This window comes from Rhopilema esculentum, chromosome 16, assembly GCF_057945365.1.
Source record: "Rhopilema esculentum isolate cy_ngs chromosome 16, ASM5794536v1, whole genome shotgun sequence".
Lineage (NCBI taxonomy): Eukaryota > Metazoa > Cnidaria > Scyphozoa > Rhizostomeae > Rhizostomatidae > Rhopilema > Rhopilema esculentum.
This window is the reverse complement of record NC_142830.1, coordinates 11,142,702-11,164,417: the sequence shown is the minus strand read 5'-3', so window position 1 is coordinate 11,164,417 and position 21,716 is coordinate 11,142,702. Positions and strand designations below refer to the sequence as shown.

Below are 21,716 nucleotides of genomic sequence, written 5' to 3'. Positions count from 1 at the left end.
ATCGGCAAAATTAATTTTGATAAAGATCTAACTTGTATGCTTTATTTCAAAGTTTCGAGGCTGATAATTCGAGTCATTGAATACACGCCACTCTGCTGCGTTCCACTTTAAGATCAACATTGCCTTTCACATCACAACAACAAAAATTCAGCTACCGTTGAATTGAATTATTTATAGCTAGTTTCAACTAGCCCCAAAGGAATGCAGATTCGAGCAGAATTGGCCAATCAGAAGGCAGTCATCAATTGAATAGTAGAGTCACGAGAGACACTTGATTGGTGCATTCTCTGCTTGTTTGGGGCTAGCCCCAAAAGCTCGGGAGATGGTTTCTGATACGCGTGTTTGTTCAGTTTACGAAAGAACCCCGGGCAGTGGGACATAAACAAACTAGAGAATGGACAAACAGTGAAACTCGAAGCAACGAAATTAGTGAACAGTGCCAAACTAAAAATGGACGTTGATTTTATTTACGTTTATAAATCTAAAACCTATTTTTGGAAATCTTTGGTGGGGCTGAGCCCCACTAGCCCCAATACACGAGCCGCCACTGGGATGAGGGAATGCAGGAATATCGCTGTTTTTAAACCTTGAAAAGTGTTTAATCCACAAAATTAATCTTTAAGGCTCGTGTGACTGACGGAATAAAACGCAAAATACCACTTGAAGACATTGCAGACCCCTTCTCATAGAATTACTACAATTGTAACATTTCTTTTGCACCAAAGTACTTTGTATATTCATCTTAAAGACTTGTAGATTGACGAGAAGCTCACATCCACCACTGATGTTCACTGCTACGGCCTTGTGAAAGCTGACGCAATTCGTCAATGATAAAAAGGGCGGGAGAATGACATACCCTTTAAAATATGTTACCGTAATGCCTCGAATAAGCGCCCGGGCACTTATTTAATATTTGCGGCTCCAGGATGGGCACTTATTTGAGGGAGGCGCTTAATCGAAGGGGGCGCTTTTTTAAAAATAAGATTTGGAAGTGACTAAAAAAATGAATGTGTTTTCAATTGAAGCATGCTATTATGATGGAAAGGCAAAAAATGAGAATGAAAACTAAAACAAACTGTGTTGGTCATTCAATCTTACTTGTTGTCGTCGAAAATTCGAATAAGCGCCCGTTTCTGAAGGTTGAAGGGTGGGCACTTATTCGAGGGGTGGGCACTTATTCGAGGGGTGGGCGCTTATTCGAGGGGTGGGCGCTTATTCGAGGGGGGCGCTTATTTGAGTGGGGCGCTTGTTCGAGGCATTACGGTATTTCTGCAGAGTAATTTGTGCATAAAAGCTATAGAGAAGGAAAATATGTGGAAGAAAGATAAAGCACTTTTTTATCGGATGGGGACGGATGCCAGCAAATTTTTTCTAAGATCGCCGCATGTCATACATTAAATACAAAAATTTTCAGCGGATAAAATTTCGGACAATAAACTTCGGCGAATAAATGACAAATTATTTCTGACACACAACATCAATTTATTTTATATGTTACTCTATTGCAGTATCATTGGCTGGACAAACGTCTACAAAAAAGGATAGCCTTGGCATATGAAAAACAATTTTCCTGGCTAGATTCATTTCCAAGCCATTCGAGTTAGCAGATATCGGAAATGTGAAAGGTTGATTTGTTTAATTTACTAGTTTAACATCAATAAGAATTGGTTGTTGGGAAGAAATTTCTTCTTTCAAAGGCCGTTCCCTAGACCAACGTTGTCAAATATGATACCTTTGGCTAGACCTTGGCATGACCAAAATTGAAAAAAGTATACTCTTGCTCGCGGTACATTTGCTATTGAAGAACTCTCCGTGGTTTGATCGAATTCCTCGAAATTAATACTGAACTGATCATCAGTCTACACGCCAAAAAGTGATGGAGCTCTTCTGAATGGGGCTTATTATAAAGCTTCCATCTTCGCGACCTTGACTTTATCTTCAACTGCGGATTAAAGGTTTCATGACTCTTTCAGCTATGATGACTATTCTTCGACTAAATCTCCTACTGCGGATTAAAGAATTTCTGACTGTTTCAGCGGATTCTGATCTCTAAAGTTTATGTTGGTCACGCCTTCAATAGAAATTTCAAGCGGTTTCGAGAGAGTAGATATGGCTTCGTAACATTGAAAGGAATTTCTTTGATTTGAAGTTATGTTAAAATCAGTCAACAGATTTCCCTTTCATCTTAAAAACCGCAGGTACAGAATTATGCTAGTGCAGCTCGGTGGTCTGCCTAATTTCGAGCAAATTTCTCCCCCTCCCCCCACCTCTCCTCCGCCAGTTGTAACGTGGATAATGCTTACTCAGCGAGCGACTTGAGTTGAGGTTAATCACTGACTGAATTACTAAACAAAAGACTAAATGTTATATACAAACGAAAACGAGGTTTGCACGATGATTACCTTTAGGTGCCTAATTGCCGGGGGGGGGGCGATCTTATGTTCAGAATAAATCGGCGCGGGGGGTTCCAATTACCGGGAGTCAAAATTATGAATTTACATATACTGAATACTCAAAATGGCTCAGCTGTATCATTCGTTTTATATTCCGGTATAAATTGCAAGTTTTAATTTTTTTCGCTATAGTAATTAACACAAAAGTGTCATAATCAATTGGTGGGGGATCTTAATAAGAGCGGCGTGGTTGGAAAAATTTTCCAAAATTAATTAGTGGGGGGGTGGCAATTAGGCACCGAAGCGTAATGACATATAGTCCTACTATGTAAGAACCCCTCTAAAAGGTATCAGCCACTCTACAACAGACAAGGTCAAGATTTCTTCTATATCATTGTACACTTAATGAGCAAAAGTATTGCACAGGTTTGACAATTCAGTAATGGCGACCGCGTTGTCAACAACAAAGCGATCGAAATTCAAACCACTTTTGTGAAGCCATTAGGCGCCTTTTTGGTTAAACTTCAAAACACTGACAACACTTCTAATTTAAAAATTCAAAAAATTACTTTCTAAAACATAAAAATTTTTAACTTTTTATTGGACAGTCTATCAGCTTTCAAACCGTTGTGAGACTTGCTAGAAGTTTGTCAGAAAGTTTTGTAATAGTTTCTGTTAATCGCGACATGATAAATTCAGAAAAAAATTTCCAAGATCACATTTAGGTGTTGAAGTACCAAGTTGCTTATAAATGGCCTTGTATTTGGTGGAAAGTGGCATATTCTAAGCCATTTTATTATGTCCACTCTTTTACCGATATTGAGGCATTCGAGTGAACCTGTTTATCGCGGGAATTTTGGTATTTTCATTTAATGAGAGGACGATATGTTGTTTTACGCAATTTTTTCAGCATTATTTGTTCCCATTTCAAAATCGAAATCGGTTGGAAATAATGGACTTAACGAGTTGTGACACATTTTATTGATTGAAATTTGCTGCAACATATCACTAAGAGACCGCTGAGATTAGGCCCATTGCGGCTCCAAAAATTTCCGACCAAAACATTTAGCAGATTCTCCAACAAAAGTGAGCATAATGAGCAGTTCTAGACACCCAAGCATAGAGTAGGTACCCCCAAGTTCATTGTAATAAAATATCACAAATTGGTGCAAAGATGAACTTTTTATTGCAAATGTTTCACAGGTACTTCAATCATCGTGGCTCATTTTTTGTGTTCTTGCGACATGTCGATATTGTTTGGAAATAGGCAAAAAACAAGAATATTCTTGCATTTACTATTTAGAGCATCAAACCTTGATGAATTTTCTAACATATTCCAGTTAAAAAGTCATCCTATAACTTTTATGAAACTTGCTATGACCACTTGAATTTTGGTTCGCTAAAATTTTTTGCTGCGGTGCGGCCATTTCTGTTTCAGCCTGTGCAATTTTTTTTTGCTCACTAAAACAAAACAGACTTACAAAACAAACAATATGCGTAACATTAAGGCTGCAAAGTCTCTGATAACAAGGGGCGGGGGGTTCAGAAGTCATAAACACGGAATTTCATTTCATAAACCCATAAACCACAGCTAAATTCCCCTCTTAGTCATTTCCAGAGTAGAAGCACATTACAAGAGATTGTCATATTGACGTCACAACAGGGCGTCGTCGAGCCTCTTTTTCATTTGATCATCATTTCCTGCTCATTTTGTACTCTGTCGGATTTGAGTAGGAGCCAGGTGATGAAAACAAGGAAATATTGGACCAAAAGCTCAAAAGGTTGCAGTTGGTATCTGTGAAAACAATTCTAAGGTAATTTTTCCAGTTTTGAATCGTCAAGATTTCAAAAAATTTTGAATCGAATAGAGATATATGTCGGATTGAGGACTTTATATCCTCAATGATTATTATCGTTAATAATTAATTTAACTAACACCTTATAATATATGTATTCATTGTTTATTATAGTAGAGGTTATGTTTACTGCATGTAATTTCAGGTTGCAAATTTTTTTCTTTGACGTGCTGTCAATAACCAAAATATTTTATGTTGACGTTTTATCATATAAAATTATCTAAATATAAATTTCAATTTGGTTTGTTCAAAACCGCCTAAAGTTAGGTTTAATTTTAATTCAACATTGCGTACCAGGACGTTGTGGTGGTATTTGGTTTCAAGCTTTCTCGTTTGAGAAACCAGGGTTGATTGTCAGGAAACGTTTACGATTTTAGGAATTCATTTATTGTTCCACTTTTTCCATGGAATAATTTGTTCGTAGATTTAATTTCGTTTCTTTTACTTTCTCTTAGATTCTTCATGTCTGCCGAGTTTTTTGTTAAATGATGTCCTCTAGACTGTTCTGTTTATCATTAACAACTTACGCTTGCCTGATCTTTCAGCTACCTTCAAGACATATAGGATCACCACATATTTTATCTTTCAGCTACCTTCAAGACATATAGGATCACCACATATTTTATCTTTCAGCTACCTTCAGGACATAGAGGATCACCATGTATTCAATAACCATCATTCTGACATGCCTAGCAACTTATACATATGCTCAAGGTATTAGTCCCTTAAATTTTTTCTTTAAGTTTCATGTTATTATTTGGATTTCTCAATACAATAACATTGTCAACATACTAACTTATACGAAGGGACACCCAGTTCTCTCAATATTTAACGTAATCAAAGGGGGCTCCCTTTGTTTACTAAACAACACATTTAGCATTTGAAATTCTCAAAACATGAATAGTGTATGTGAATATTTACTTTTTTTAAAATGGATTAATGAATTAGTTTACACCATGATAGGTAAGCAATGATTGATTTGAGAAAAATTTATGATGAAATATTGATTTACACTAATGATGAAATCACAGAATTTTTGTTAACATTTCAACATATTGGTTTGTTTTCACTTGTCATGCTAAAAACTTATCAACAATGTAGCTCAAAAGAGGTATACAATTTCAAACACAACCACAAGAGGTATTTGCCCAAAACAAACACGAGAGGTATTTGCCCAAAACAATTCAAGTGAAAAGGAAATAAGGATTTGAACGGACATGAAGAAAGAAAGAAGCTAGCCTCTCTACTAACTGCATCTATGAAAATCAATGCATGCATCAGATGTTTGCAAAAAAAAATAGACTTATAACAGATATGACTTGTAAATAGATATAAAAATATTTAGATTTTTAACCTTTAAATATCCAAGAATTGCGTTATAAAAGGGTTGAAAAAATATGATTTGCTGTCATTTTATGCTTTTATATTACTCAAAATTGTTCAAGATAATTTCCTTAAATTTTTTACTATACTGTTTCAGTTTGTTTGAATACCTCTGTACCTCTGTACATGATAGGAGATTTTTGTCATTTTTAGGAAATTCAAATCCATGTGCAGTGTTTGATTCTTGTGCAGCTTGCATCACTGGAGGGCCAGATTGTGTCTGGTGTGGAGATGAGGTAGAGCCAAGTATTTATTTTGATGTGATGAAATCAAGGCTTCAAGTCTGTTATCTAAAACATATTGATAGCCTTGTGGTGCTTCTTAAAGCAATCTTTTCCATATGGGCTAACCTGTAAATAGAATTTGAGTTTAAGGTTAAGCTGTTGTGAAGGTCTTCCTGAGAAAACATTTATAGTCTACAGCTCTAATGTAAATGTTTTGCTTTTACTTTATAGATGGTTTAAAAGAGTAACAGCTGTTATACTTTATATAAAAAATTACCGCAAAATACATATACCTGAAGTCTTATTGGCAATTTTTTAATTAAATCAGGCTAAGTTTTGATGCGGTGTCTTTACTTGCTAAAATAAATCTAAAGCTGTGTAATCTTTAGATGAAAAACAGGGCAGCCAAGAGGTTTTGGAAGTCCTGGGGCAAAATTGAAAGAAAATTCCTTGCAAGCAAAGCAAGCACATTTTTTTATGACCACAACCCTGAGATTAGCTTAAAGTTCATTTCAGAATATTTCTTGCCGTTTTTTTCTTGCAATTGTTTAAGTATCTGAAAATTCGTTTGGAATACTTTTGATACATTTGATTAATTCCATTTCATTTATTTATGAGGCCTTGCAGTGATTTACCCCATTCCCCTGCTCACCCTCTTTGCAGTCCTGCTAAAAATAATATCTTACCATTATTCATGTGTAGCCAAGCCCAACACAACTCTGCATAAATAGACCTTGCTTGGTTAGATCTTTGGTCTCACAAGGACTTTGTAAATCTTAATATTCTAAGCAAAAACACACAAAAATTAACAAAATCTCATTGTTTAAAAAAAATTTCAGCTTTTTCAGATCATATTTCTCTTTGACTCATACCACTCACTTTTTGCCTAATCAATGAACCTTTGTTGTGGATTTGCAGAATTATAACCTTATTATCAAAAGGCCAAGGTGTGACTTGAGGTCAAAGATGAACAGTACGTGTCACAATAAAACAGATCCAAGCAGCACGTTCAACAAAGTAAGTCTGCAGTTTTATAATCTGGCCAATTCAGTTGAATGTGAATTTTGTTAGAGTTACATATTATTAAATAATTTCATTGAACATCTTTTCTATTCACTTACTGTCAAATACTAAAATATTAATGTATTAATTTTTCAGCCTCTAAGCAACAAAGAACTTGACTCTAATACCCAATTCACACCACAGACCTTAAATCTAAACCTACGAGTTGGTATGAATTTTTTCATATTTATTCTTAGCTCATTCTTTCCTTTGCTATATGAAAATTTTAAAGGGAACATTATTATTGTCTAAAACTGTTTCTCAACCATTTTTTATCCATAGCACACTTTTTCAATGGAAAAATCACAAGGCACACCACCAACAGAAAATGTTGAAAGAGGGATCTCTGTGGCCCATATTCACAAATACCCACTGCCTAGGCCATTGGCAACACCTGTATTCAATTAAGACCCCTCAGATAAGAAAAGTTACTAATAATTTAGACACATTCTGTGATTTGCCTCAGTCATCTTTGAAGCATCATCAGATACATTTGTTTGTACATTAACAGACCAACCTGCAAAATTTCAAGTAAAGGTGAAGCCAGCAGAAAACTACCCAGTGGATCTATACTATCTTATGGATTTATCTTTTTCCATGAATGATGATCTTGAAAATTTAAAAAATCTTGGAGCTGGAATCTGTAAGTACTTTGTTTGATATACAAGAAGTAGCAAATTGCTATATTTCTGATCTTTCAGTTTTCAAATTCTGATTCTCCACTTCCTTAGCAATATGGTTTTAAGAAAACTTTTAACAAAGGTGTCAAGCTTCAACCCAAATTTCAATAAATCGTGGCAGTTATGTTTCTTTTTTGAGGCTGACTATCTCTTTTTTCACACTTTAGCTCTTAATTTCAGTGTTAGATAACTTAATATATGTGCTCTTAGCAGATCACGCGTCTCTATGAGTCTCCCCTTTGATTTTATAGATCTAGACCTTTTCCAGAAAAGCTACTGTTCTTGAATAGTTTATTTCTACAAATTGCTATCTTCTGTTAATCTTTTGGTGCCATCCAAACAAAGATATTTAATTTCTAAAAATAAGTCCCCATGCTGTGAATCATCTTTCCATTTTCATTAACAGCATCTGCTATTGGCTCTGTTACAACAAATTACAGACTTGCTTTTGGATCTTTTGTTGACAAAGCAGTTTCTCCATTTGTTCAAATTGAGAAGTAAGTAAACATGTAGGACCAAGACCTTTTACCCTTAAACATTACTGTGGCCCCTGTGTGTTAGTACTGTTTTGATTATTCAGTCATGTGGTGATCATTGTATTCAAAAGAAAGAAAGAAAGTAAAGTCAGAGTTATTTAATGCAGATTTTCAAATATGACACTATGTTTGGTAAAAGTTTTTACAGTGTAGGATAAAAGATTTAAAGAGAAAAGTAGATGCTTACCAATGCACCTATGTTTGATGACCCAAATATTCTTATTATCCCATACTTTTTAGCTTTTCAAACTGGTAGAATTAGGTAAACTTTCTTTTGTCATATTTGCTTTTAGCACAGCAATTTAATTTAATTAATTCTTTTTGTAGCGAAACACCATGCCCTCAATGCAGAAAAACATTTGGTTATATTCACAACATGAATTTCACAACAAATGCCAATGAATTTGCAGTAAGTGTCAATATGACACATTCCTTCTGTATAAATTTTAAAGAAGAAATCTAATTGTAAAGCAGGTCATTTAAGATTTTTTGATATCCTTGTAGATGGTAAAGGAATTTTCCCCACACCTCATTAACTACTAAAAGCATGTTGCTTTGCCCTGCCAGTCAAAGAATCATACCATTGGCATTTTTGAAACATTTTAAATCTGGTAACAAATATTGCTATGATCAGCGATCTATTGTTAAGCAGTCAGTGAGTAGACTTACTCCATGAGCTTCTGTTCTGCTAGGTACTAGTCTGAAAACATGTTTTTGGTAGATTTTCAAACTTGTAAGTGACACTCTGTTTCTCGCTTGTAAGGAATTTTTGGTACTTTTCAATTAACCAATTTTGTGTATATTTTTCTAAAGATATCAGTGGAGGAAAGTTTCTGCTGAGACTCTTCTTCTTTTATCATCCCATTTATTTTTGTTCCACAAACAACAAAGCATCCATATTCTTGATGTTTCTATGTCACAAAAATTATATTATTCACCAGAATTGTTATAAATCTGGGCATGGAAAGGGAATTTTTGATAATCAGAAACACACCGGGATCATTTAACATTCATTCATTAAAAGCCTCAATTCTTTTCAGAATGGTGTGCGTAAACAGACAATATCTGGAAATCTTGACAAACCAGAGGGAGGTTTTGATGCTCTGATGCAGTTGGCTGTTTGTGAAAAGGTATTTTTGATGATGTGACTTCATGAATGAAGCAATAGTAAAACATCGAAAAAAATATTTATTTTCATTTATTGTTAATCTTCCAGCTACAGTTTTCTCATTAAATAACTGCAAGAATTTAGATGATTTAAAACAAGAAATGGAATAGTCACAATCAAGCAACACGATTCATGTTATAGTGGTCTTGTTCTGAATCCAGTGTAAATTCAGATTGCTTCTTGTAAGATTTTTAGTTTCTTATTTTTTTCCTATTTCCTCATTTTGCTTTCCATTTTTTATCCATCAGATGAATTTGTTTATAAACAGCTCTTATATTAAATAGCATGCATTTAAGGACATTGAGTTAATATGATTCTCTGCAGAAAATTGGCTGGAGGTCAAAGAGTTCTTCGAGAAGAATTGTTATTTACGTTACTGATGATTCATTCCATAGTGCAGGTGATGGGAAGGTAAGCTACAGTATGCTTTCATTTGCATGGCTCTTCATTTCTGCAGTCCCCAACAGATGGTTATGCGAATTTGTACCCAGTTTGCACTTCAGATTCAATAAATGGTAGAAGCTGGACTATACAAATACATAGTGTTTAGGTGTTTGTCTCAACTTTTTTTACAAATATTGTAAATTGAACTCTTTTCATGGAGACTGATTAATCTCAAAACAAGCAAATTATGTGACTTCACATACTTGTCACATAACTGTGCACTTACAAATGATGCCTGCAAAAGTTGGATTCTCTAAAACCTATTTAGGTCTCAGTGTAAGTTCCAAACAGTTTGCAAATGAGCCTATTCACCATAAGAAAATATTCTCTTCTTTGTCAGTGATGCAGGCATGGATATCCTTCACTTTGATGGTTTTGACTAATTTTGGCTAATATTTTACCTTGGCAGATTGGAGGTATTGTCACCCAAAATGATGGAGAATGCCACATGAATGATGCTAACACATATTCAAAGAGCACTGTCATGGTATGTACATTCAAGTTAAACTTACTAATTTAGTTGTTCATGTGAATAATCTACCATTTAATTATTTCATTTTTAGTTCCCTTTTTCCCTAGAGGGACTCCCATACTTGACGTGACATTACAGGCTGTGGAAAAGGGTTACACAATTTTTCAATTAAAATTTTAGGACAGTGTTTTATGACTTGCATCATTGTATGAGACAAGGTATCAAAATTATGGAAATTTATAGGGGCAGGGTATTAAGAAGCAGAAGATAGAAATTATCTCAATTGTCTGCCCCCTAAAATGCGCATTAGTCAGAGCTCAAGTATATTTTGGCATTATTGTGCCAAATTTTTGCTTTCCTATGGGACAAGGTATGCTTTTGGCATATTTTTTTTAAATTGTACACAAGGCCATGCTGCAAGAAAGTTTTCCCCACATCCCTGTCCTTTTCCTGGTCAAGTGCCCTCCCAGTCATTTTTTGTAGTGTCAGATGTCAAGGTGAGAAAGGGGTACTTTTATCCCCGGACCACCCTTCCTCTGTTTTTCACAACCCTTTCAATCTTTCCTAAAATTCCTTAGTCATTCGAAATGTATTTTTGCCCTGCCTTATTCCATTTTTCATTAATAATGAAGTTTTCTTCTCAAACCAAGGATTATCCATCAGTTGGATTTCTAAGAGCGAAATTAAGAGAAAGCAAGATTGTTCCAATTCTTGCAGTAACAAGCCGAGTAAAATCACTGTATGATGTAAGTTTGTTTTGACCCTGAGTTTATATTGAATGTTGAGTGATGATATTCAATTTCATTTGTTTGATGTTTTATATTTGGGTGGTTCTACATGCTTTTGAAAAGGGAAGCATTTGAAAAGTATACTTGTAAAATATTCACGAAAAGTTGTAAACAATCTATGTGGTGCAAAATTTAGAAATAGCTTTGAAAAAAGAAAAAATTTTGGAACATGCTAAAGCTTTTCGTCTGACATTCTTCAAAGTATAAAACGTCAGAACATAGATCGAAAACTATAAGCTAAGAAGTACTATATATACCCAATTGTGGATCAAAATAGGCCAATTAATGCCGCTTACCTGTTGAAGATATTGATTACCAATGGAACTCCTTCTGTCTGTCTAAGGTGAAAACGGAACCCTTCTGTCTACACAATAGCAGTTTATCGTTTTTTATGTAGATATTTTCCAAAACTGCTAGATGGAACGACGATCGGACACTACCAATAATCCGAAGCATGTTGCTGTTATAGTTTTTTGCACAATCTGGGTTTTCCCGTAAATGCAACCCCGATAGCAGAATCGCATGTTTTAGTTGTTGTTTTTGATCTACACGACCGAGGAGGCTGTTCTATTTTAGGTAGATGGATCTGTTTTGAAATAGGCCCTTCGATTCATTCTAAAGGATTGCGTTCCTACTACCCCCAAAGAGTTCCGTTATCTATGAGTTTACGTGCCAGTGTGATCCTGGCTAAGTAGGACATACAACCCAAAGATTAGGGGATAGAATAACCAGTTTGTCCTTCAACCCCTCCCCCCCTTAAACTGTCTTTTAGAGTTCTTAATTGGTGGCGTCACAAAAATATGTTTTTAGAATTTTGAAATTTAGCTCCCATAACTCGAAAGAGCTTGATAAAATACCTGTAACCCAGCAACAAATGGAGCCATTTGACAACATTTGGTAGGTGTGATGCTTGGTCCAAATAGAACCGGTTCTTTGGCTAGGCGGCCCTTCCCCCAGGCACAAATCGCATGTGGGACTAATCTTGACCCTGAAAAACAGCTAAATCTTGTATGTTTGCTACAGAAAGGACACGGCGGTTTTGAGTTCCTTTTAAGATGCTTGATTAGGTATGTGTCTCACCAGTCGAAACAAAATCTTAAAAGACCAGATACTGTTTGATACATTTAGACATGAACGCCACAGCAATTAAAGATTTTAATATTTACGTTTTGCAGAGTCTTGCTGGGGAGTGGAAAGACCTGGGTACAACTGTTGGTACTCTGTCTAGTGATTCGAGCAATATTGTCAGCTTGATAAAAAAGAATTATGAGGTCAGTGATTGCTTTATTGGTCAATTTTAACGATTTGCTTGATAAAAGCCGTCCGTCTGATTATCGAGGGCCTTTCTTCTAGCAGTTGCATTTCATTTTTTGGAAGCCAAACGTGTTTCAGGGAAATCGATTCATTATAGGAAAGGGATTTAATGATCACGGAGCTCAGTAAAAGCGTAAGTTAAAGCTAATGATAACATTTTGCCGAACACAGGTGAAGTGTTGTGAAGGCTTTTGTTTTTAAAAGGAATTGCTTGAAAACATGATCATGGTCAATTTCTGTCATGATTTCATTTCGATTATATTCAAATCTTTTGCAGAAAATATCTTCTACGGTGCGGCTTGTAGACAGTCAACCTAGCGATTTCAAAATAGAATATAAACCAATAAAATGCAGGTTAGTATTTTTGTTTCATCACGTGGTCCATGATCACGTGCTCGACTTCATTTCAGCACTACTTTTCCTGAATGTCTTTAATTAGGCCTCCTTATATATACTTCTGATTAGAATCTTAACATTCTTTTGACAAAGTAACTTGTGTTTCATTTTCTTTGCTCCTTTTTGCGTCATTTGGTTCTTGTTGTAAATGAATGAAATTTTGTGCCAGCGTTTCACCTGCAATCAGATATTTTGCTTAATTATACATGATTTTGAGGTCATCTAATGTTTTTTTTTAGAATTTCTTTTCCCGTATTTTTTTGCACAGAAAATTCGATTAATGCAATTTGTCTTATAGCCAAGTTGCAGGGGACAACGAGTGCAAGAACGTCAAAATTAACGAAGAAGTGGTTTTTGAGGTCTCAGTCACCCCACAACGATGCTCAGAAGCTGTCAAGAAGCTCAAAAGGTGAGTGGTATCCCTGTGGTAAATAATTGTTTTGCAGTTTGTTATATGCAATTCGTGTTTTAAAAGGTGCCAAGATTTTGGCAGTTTAAAGAGCGGAATTATTTTCGTCCAACAGTTTTGATATCAGCATTATTGGTTTTGGTGACGTAAAAGTAAATGTGGATGTCAAATGCGACTGCGATTGTGAAAAGCAACCCCAAGCTGTAAGTAAACATTTGCTAATGTAAAGGAAGTAAATGTTTCTGTGATTCCTTGTTATTCTGCTGCCTTCAGTTGGTGGGATTCTCATCATTTTAGGCCTTATCTCTCCATTTTTTTCACTCCAGAACCTTTAGCAACGACCGCTAACAAAAGAAGATTTACACCTTTAAAGCTATTAGAGCAATTTTTAATTCAATACAGTTGAATGCCGTTAAGTCGTACCTGGACTTTCACCAGGTCGGACTCATTTTCGATTCCCATTGGATTTTTCTATATCATTCAAGTCGTAAGCCGTACACTGGATTTTCCTACATTCGATAACCGTACATTTGCTAAGTCAAACCATTACCTTAAACCCCTTCAGGGTCCGACTTAACGGGATTAAACAGCAATGGATCACTCAATTTTATGCCTTTTCTTTATCTCATTTTAGAGTTTAGCCATTTTAAGATTGATACTTATATATTTTGATTTTCTTGAAGTTTTCTGTCTTGAAAATACAACTATTTTAATTCTTTAGTATAGGTTTTTTACAATACTTGTTGTTTTATAAGCTTGCAGAATCACACCAAGTACTGATTGACTTTTTGTAATTGTTTAGATGAAGAACAGCACAAGATGCAATTCCGCTGGAACATTTGCATGTGGTAAATGCTATTGCGACGCTGGAAAGTTAGTAAAATTTGCGTCTGTGGTCGGAAGCGCTTCTCTTTTCTTGTTTTCCAATGTTTTAAAAATACTCAGCGTTTAAACTACGTAGTATCTGTTTTTTTGGCTGCAATTTGAAGGTTTCAATTAGAATTGCTATTTTGTATTGCATTGTATGATAGAAGAAGGACAAAAATCGTGTTATTTGTACACCGTAGGTCATGCTACTTGTAAGCTTTAAGGAATTAGCATTAGTACTTGATGCATCTTCTTTGTTCTTATATGTTTAGATACTTCTCTGCAGATTCTCTTTTTACTCTTGGCGCTACATTTCCATTTTACTTTGAGTACACTCTTAAATATACTATAACTTGATTTCAAACAGCTTTAATTCCACAACTACAACAGCTCTACAACCATCCCAGTAAACCCTGTACACTCTCTCGCTTCGTTGATGACTGCAACAAAGTCAAGTCAACAATATTTGACTCAATCTTAGTCCTTCTTACGTAAAGTTATGTGTAACGAGGTTCTTTTTTAACAAGGTATGGTTCAGATTGCAAATGCACAGATGCGTCAGCTGTCGATGATTCTCAATGCAGAGCCAAGTATGTGTTTTTGGATTTGTTTTTATTTGCCTTGTTTTTCAAGCTCTTATAGCCAGTCTCGAAAGTCTGCGGGCTGGAGCAATGTGGTCGTGAAAAGGATGCTAAGAATACCGTGGAGAAAACACGTCAACAACAAGGAAGTCTCAAAGAGCTTGAAGGAAAAGAAGTTCGCTTAGAACAATAAAAAAGAGGCAGTTAGAGTTTTTCGGACTCGTAATGAGGAAAGGAGGGTTGGAGTGTTTAGTGGTCACCGGCAAAATCAAAGGAATAAGAACGGCCTTTGTTAAGTGTTTAAGTTCATGGAAGGTTGTGTCCAGTGAAACAGTCCTGAGATCATGTGGAGAATGATGTTGTTGAGGTCCATGATAGTCAACGTCCTCCAAGATGAGAGAGACAGCCAATCCCATAAAGACAATCCCATTAACCCGTTCCCGTGTAGCCAATCCCATTGAGTCAATCCCGTATAGCCAATCTCTTATAGAGAATCCCGTATATAAATCTCCCGTGAATCTAGATGGATAATTGCGGATATCAAGTTTGCCTGTAAAAAGCTTGAATCTGACCAGCCCTAAACAGAACTAAAAGTGTTCTTGATAGCGATGCTACAAAGTTAAAGCCTCACACGAATATATTTATTTCCGTTAATAATGTCATATCTGTATGAAATCTCACAGCTGCATCTGAAATTTCATGTCTTATGCCTAATTTTTCCAGTAATGCAACAACAGGACATGTTTGCAGTAAATCTGGTACGTGCATTTGTGGATCCTGTCAGTGCACACCACGCAAGGTATTTCCTTTTCCACCAGACAGGGTGTCTTTTGAAATTATCTTTATCAAAAATGCTTGAATAATCCTCTTTAGAGCAGAAGTTCAGATTAGAACGAAAATAGAAATGTTTTTGTGTGACTATTTGGCGCCTTACGTAATACATAGATGTGAACGATTTTTTTAACTCTAATTATTCGTTAATAATTTTTTTTTATTTTTTGTTTTATTCCATCTTTTCCAGCATCCGGCTGAGAAAATCTCAGGGACGTTTTGTGAATGCAGAAATTTTGGCTGCGATTTACACAACGGCAAAGAGTGCGGAGGTATGTCCTTATGCTTGGTTGCATTTTTGTCTAAGTGGGGGGGGGGCGGGGGAGACTCTTGTTATACAGAAATGGGTATAAGCCATTGGTGGATAGTCTAAAAATACAGTTACATTTGTTTATCAAATTAGATGTTGAAAAATAGGTCGAACCATATGTGGGTACAGGTGATCGAACCTTACTTGCTGAAATGAAATGACATGTAAATGGTGAAAAATGTTGTGATTATTTTATCAATTAATGTTTGATGTAATCAAGTATTTTTATTACCCAAGGTTTGGATATATCTTTTTATCGTATCGGATTCAACTTCGTTTCAAATATTTCTGCAAACAGCAAGGAAGGGCTTTAATGTTCTCATAATTTTTATCGCCACAGGGCCTGACCAAGGAGTTTGTGAATGCAACAAATGCACATGTAAGGGGGTCTGGATCGGAAGTAACTGCGGACAGAAAAACTGCACTTTAGTCGAAAAGGACTGCGTCAAAAATGGGGTAAGCATTTTACTTTTCAGGTCGAATCTAAAGCGTTTGTACTTTTTTCCTAAATGGAACAGTACTTTATCATCCGGCAAATATACGTTATTATCGCTTAGGACAATTTTCAGTGCGCAGGAGACAAGTGATTATCAGCCTACCACCCTTAGCAACTCACAATGATTATAATTGAGCAATAACTGAAATTTTTTCGCCAGTAATCATGCTGAGCTGATTACTGACATTTTGCTATATCTTTCTCGCTTATTCGACACGCAGGTTGTCTGCGGTGGACGCGGGAAATGTGATTGCGGAGTGTGCAACTGTGATGTTGGATACAGGGGAACACATTGCGAAGCCTGTCCGGTATGTCCGTTAATATGTAGTATTATAGATTAAACTAGTTGAAGCACATGACAAATATAGATCCTCTGGAAAAATATGTTTTATGAAGATTTACGTATATAACCTGAAGAAGATAATTCACTTCAGCCTGGCCTGTTCTTTTTTGTCCATTTTAAATGACGTTTCTTTATTCTGAGTTTTGATTTTTTAACATCCTTCGCTTTATATTCTACTATTCATGGTACAAACCGAAACTTCCTTTCTATTGCAGTCTTGTCCTGGCCAATGCTCTCGTAAACGGGATTGTGTTTTCTGCCAAGCATTCAATCGTGGAAGTCCTGAAACTTGCAAGAACTGTTCACTGCATATCATCAAGACAAATGTTACAAGTATGATTTCGAGTTACTCGGCTCCATCAATTTTAGCCAACATTTGAGATGATCATTTTCAAGGGTTCTAAGAATTTGAATTTTGAAAATTATTCCCAGGAGCAGAATTCATGCACAGGTTTCTTTCTAGCACGCTTCCTCGTTTTGAATGAAATAAATCAGGTTTTTACTAATTATCTCTGGTCTCTAATCATCGCTGGTTTTTGTGCTCATGTGCATTCCAGTATAACAGTACCCCTTAGCAAGCTTTAAATCTTTCGATAGCCATATCTCGGTAAATTTTGTACATATGTAACTGTTTTTGCATACTGAGAAGTATCTTATGCCGTTCACACAGATTATGTGGTCAAAAATCAAGAAAGTCTAAAAATAAATTGTTGATGACGTCACACTCCGGTACTCTGTTTAATACACCGAGCTGTAATTTTTTTGCAAGACATGATATATTCGTTAGATATGTTGTCAACCAGATGAGAAATCGGTGTAACATATATTCAATCTCAATTTCTGATCAATCTTTCAATCGAAAATACTGGCTTGACTTTTAAAAATGCTTCCCTTTTCAAACAGCTTACGGTCAGAAATGTGAAGTCCCCGATAACGATGGCTGCTTTGTTGTTTTCTCCTATTCTGTTGCTGATGATGGAAATACAACTGTGTGGGTTAACCCCAAAAAAGGTAGGTAAATTTTAAAATCTTTTGCAAAGATAGGTAATGAAGACACGATGATTCCAATTTGACGGGTGACCTCAGACTTTATAGGGGTCCCTTTAAATGAATCATATGCATATATAGATCTTAAGATATTCCGAATTATAGATTCATTATCTTTATTTTCATAATCGACACATAAACAAACGAGTCAGTGATTTCCTATTTTGAATCCCAGCTTGCCCTCAGACTATCTCAAGTGAAGCCAACGTATTGGCTATTGTCCTCGGAATCATTGGTGGCCTCTTGTTGGCGGCTATAGTTGCGCTCCTCATTTGGAAGCTATTGGTGTCTACTTACGTAAGTAGTAATTCGTTTAATTTTAAGCATTGTTTGTTTCCACTAACATTTTATAGATAAAACCTTAGGTTTTTGACATCTTAACGTGCACTAGTGATGGTGAGGAATTAACTTATCGAATGTAAGACCCACTTGACATTATTCGCAGTTTTAAAAGGATATACTTTGTTACAAGTTTCTACCACGCCTTAGTGTTAGGTAAACTTTAATCGTAAAAGATATAGCAAAAGTAACAGTAGCAGTTTAGCAACTAAGCAATATTAAACCAGTTTTATTTTTTTCTAATTCTTGAATTGAACCTGCCAATATTATCCTCTCTACTTTTCTCGTAACATCAACTTTCCTCGATATGTTTAGACTATGACTTTGGGCTTTTGACTGGTCTGAATTCAATTTGATTTAATTTTAAGGATAACTACGAATATTCAAAGTTTGAAAAGGAAAGAACAAGCTCAAGGTGGAATAAGGTTTGTGCCATTCCTTTTTTCCATGCATTCACATCTTACATTACTTACATTACCCTTTTCTCTGATTTTCAATACATTTGAAACCATTAAAGATATAATAACAGCTTCTACTTTTTCTGTTGCTCTTTGCGAAATTTTTCCTTTAGTAAATGCAAGCACCACCATAAGTTTTGAAACACTAACATCAATTTCAATCTTCCTCGGTAAAATTTGATGAATCCTAGTCACCACCGAGCAGGTTCAAACAACCTCAATATTTTAAATGTCCTTGTGTTCCAAGCTAAGAAAAATGGCGTCCTTTCCTTGCTCTGCATTTCAAGTGCCCAAGCTACGGAGTAATATTGCTTGGATCTTTATCCTGCAGTCTAATTGTCTCGTATTTTTTTACAGGCCGAGAACCCCATTTACAAAGGGGCCAAGCAGAAGTACGACAACCCAGTTTATGCTGGACAACGCCAGTGATTCGGCTGAAGTCTTGTGGAGCAAAATTTACACTTTTGCATATTTATAATGAGCCTGAGTCGCAGAAAATGATATCGAGGTCAACAAAAAATGAGGCTATCGATTGGAACATCTGATTATTACGTTTGATAACTCTCATTATTATGGACAGACCTATGTTCCAGAAATTACCTTAGAAGTATCATCTTTTTATATCTAACATCATAAAACTATATAAATAATACTTATCTTTTCGTAAAGATTTTACAGTGTAATCGTAAAGCTCATCTAATTGAAGGCAACTACCCGGCCTTCCAGCCCCCCACCCCAACCTCCCCAACCTCCCCCGCCATGTTTAGCTATGTAGAACATGTGTGCAAAATATTGCAATTTATCCTGGAACTTGTCACCATACTACACTGGGATGTCAGTAGATAAACATTATTTTTACACATATCTGTTGTAGGCCTATTATTGCAGCTCATTTTTAATGTGCTCGAATTTTTTAATAATTTGCTACGCGTTTTATAACAGTTTTCATGAAATTAGTTGTTTAGGCTACTTAAACTTAAACAACCATTTTTTTATCAATATTTTTAGGCTTCGTTTACACGAGAAATTTTCGAACGGTTCCAAATGGATCGGATCTTTTTTCTAAGCGACCCCGTTTTGATACGGTTAGCAGTTCCGTTTGGACCGGTTCCGACCGGTCCCCTGTAAACGGGAGGCCTAACCGTGCTTATTTTAGTACTATTTAAAATGAAAGTGGTCCCGTGTAAACGGAAGGCTTAATAGAGCTTGTTTTGGTACAGTTCAAAATGGAAGTCGTCTCGTGTAAACGGAAGGCCTAACCGTGCTCATTTAGCACCGTTCGAAATGGAACCGGTTTCGTGTAAACGCTGCCTTGGATACTTTAATTCCAGGTTTTCCAGTTTGTTCTTCTTATGTTTCGAAATTTTTATAATATTGCTGATCACACTTTAAGATCTACTTATACAAATTTAACAAATTTATATCACTTTTTGAATAAATGTTTGCTCATTTGATGGCTTATTTCTAACCATTTTGATCTTGTTACATCACATTTTGATAAAAAAGGAGTTTGTACATCGCAAATATTAAATATTTACAAGTACCTTGTTTGATAATGTTTTTAATTGTGTAGTTTTTCGTCTTATGTGCTTCATCTGAAGTTAGATAATTTCTCTAGTTCGTTTTTTGATTATTTAATATTTGTATTTAGATTTTTTTTATTAAAGCGATAAAGGTATAATGGTTGTTGCTTCGTTAACTGGCTCTCTAGTATTTCATCACTCACGCCACATATCATATTTCGTCACCTTGATAAACAGGTGAAGCTTAAGCTTATAGGCTTCGAATATTAAGAAAATTTTGTCAGTACATTCGTTCTTTTAAGAATCTTTTCTTTAAGTTACTCAAATTTCATCAAACCGTCTTTTTGCGTTGGCAATTCAAAAACACAAATCTGGATATTTGAAATCAAATTTAAAATCAAATTGATGACGTTGCAGGCAGTCGTTGCTCTGACGTAAGCTACTACACCCCAGGCTCTTTTTCAAGTCTTTGTCCGCACTCTGTTTACTTTGAATTACTTGCTTGCATTAATTGAAGAAATCAGTTATTAGAAATGAAAAAATTTCCTGATTAAATTGTCTTAATGATTTTCATGTCCAGGGTATCAGTTTTGGAACAGTCTTATTAAAATGGGGCGTGGCCGTGTCATGCCACATCCCCACAGGTCTGCATTCGTCAAGTTCCAGCTCACTGGCCATACCTTATCATTGTGATTAGGCTGTAGCCTAATAATAAATTTACAAACGCATTACTAATAATAAAAGTATTATCTTATACTACTTCCGAAGGGCAAATGCATCCATGGAAATCTCGTACACTCTTGGTAGAAATCCTTTTTTTAACGGTTTTACCTAGGTGATATCGGTAGCATGGTACACAGGGCACAAGAGCCATATAAATTCAAGTGCGAAATTGGAAGAGTGGATAAGAAAATAACTGCTTCTCCACGCCTCTCTTCCACCCTTGAATTTATGTAGCTCTGGTAGTGGTACCCAGAACCTGGTAGAAAGTTACGTAAAAATACGTTTTCAAAGCAATGTATATTGGAAGTCTCTTTTGAGTACGATTTAAGTAAAAAGCAACTATTTCTCCCGGAAGCTCTAGGTCTCCAAAAAGCCTCTGTTACCCACTACTGTTTATGGAAAACTATTAAAAATTTTGATCTTTTTAAAGATGAACTCTCCAACACCGTCGCCTATAATTGTTACAATTTCCATTGATGTATTCGATTTTAACAGATCCCCGCTCAATCTCATCTTAGAATTAAAATGTTATTACTCACCAGTTGTTTGCTTCTTTGCTCCCAGGATGGTTTCCTCTACTTATTTGGCTCGGAGCTGTTCTTTCATTGTTTCTTCTCCCCCATTAGCAACTTTCGTCTTCTCCACTCCGACCCTCTTTGCTCGTCAATTGTGTCATATTTTTCTAACAATCTGGGAAATCTCACAAGACCTTGACAAGATCCATGTCATGTGTGGCAAATATAAGCTTTAACTGCAACAGAATATGTCTTGGCACCTTACTGGAGATATGTGTCTTTTCGATCAAGTCTGAAATCTTGCATTCTCATGGCAATATTTGCTCAAGCTTTAATATTTACACTGATGGTTTTGTCTGAGTTGTCTAATGATTTCAACAAAGCTTCATGTCTATTTTCAGCTCGTGTGAAAACATAGAACAGAAGCGGACCAAGTTTTACTCACCTCACGGCAGAGTTACGGCTGAAGTTTCTTTTCTCGACTAATTCTATGAAGCAATAAAAAAAATGATAATTAGTGAGAGTCTGTAAAATACTCTTAACTTATTTGCAGTTTCA

At 35.7% G+C, this 21,716-nt stretch overlaps 1 protein-coding gene across 2 annotated transcripts; it reads left to right on the top strand.

Moving 5' to 3' along the window:
- The first annotated feature begins 4,068 nt into the window (after positions 1–4,068).
- On the top strand, positions 4,069–20,079 carry LOC135682274 (integrin beta-2). 2 transcript variants are annotated; one of them, XM_089113136.1, is made up of 27 exons: positions 4,069–4,207; positions 4,883–4,963; positions 5,786–5,868; positions 6,775–6,873; positions 7,015–7,087; positions 7,430–7,561; positions 8,005–8,095; positions 8,462–8,543; positions 9,175–9,264; positions 9,627–9,713; positions 10,156–10,233; positions 10,869–10,964; positions 12,182–12,277; positions 12,598–12,674; positions 13,015–13,125; positions 13,241–13,328; positions 13,928–13,998; positions 14,520–14,582; positions 15,297–15,372; positions 15,595–15,676; positions 16,055–16,170; positions 16,432–16,518; positions 16,769–16,886; positions 17,457–17,564; positions 17,776–17,897; positions 18,308–18,364; positions 18,755–20,079. In XM_089113136.1, the coding sequence occupies exons 2-27, from the start codon at positions 4,909–4,911 to the stop codon at positions 18,824–18,826; spliced, it is 2,310 nt and encodes a 769-aa protein (XP_088969262.1). In that variant the 5' UTR covers positions 4,069–4,207; positions 4,883–4,908; the 3' UTR covers positions 18,827–20,079. The 2 variants fall into 2 exon arrangements, 1 of the variants encoding a protein (XP_088969262.1); XR_016144684.1 differs by lacking the exon at positions 18,755–20,079 and having other exon boundaries at positions 17,457–17,563; positions 17,774–17,897.
- Positions 20,080–21,716: the final 1,637 nt, after the last annotated feature.

Coding starts and splice junctions, on each gene's coding strand:
- LOC135682274 (XM_089113136.1), top strand. CDS start 4,909: ATGTATTCAATAACCATCATTCTGACATGCCTAGCAACTTATACATAT. Junction 9,265..9,626: donor AGTTGGCTGTTTGTGAAAAG/GTATTTTTGATG, acceptor GATTCTCTGCAG/AAAATTGGCTGGAGGTCAAA. Junction 13,329..13,927: donor GTGAAAAGCAACCCCAAGCT/GTAAGTAAACAT, acceptor GTAATTGTTTAG/ATGAAGAACAGCACAAGATG.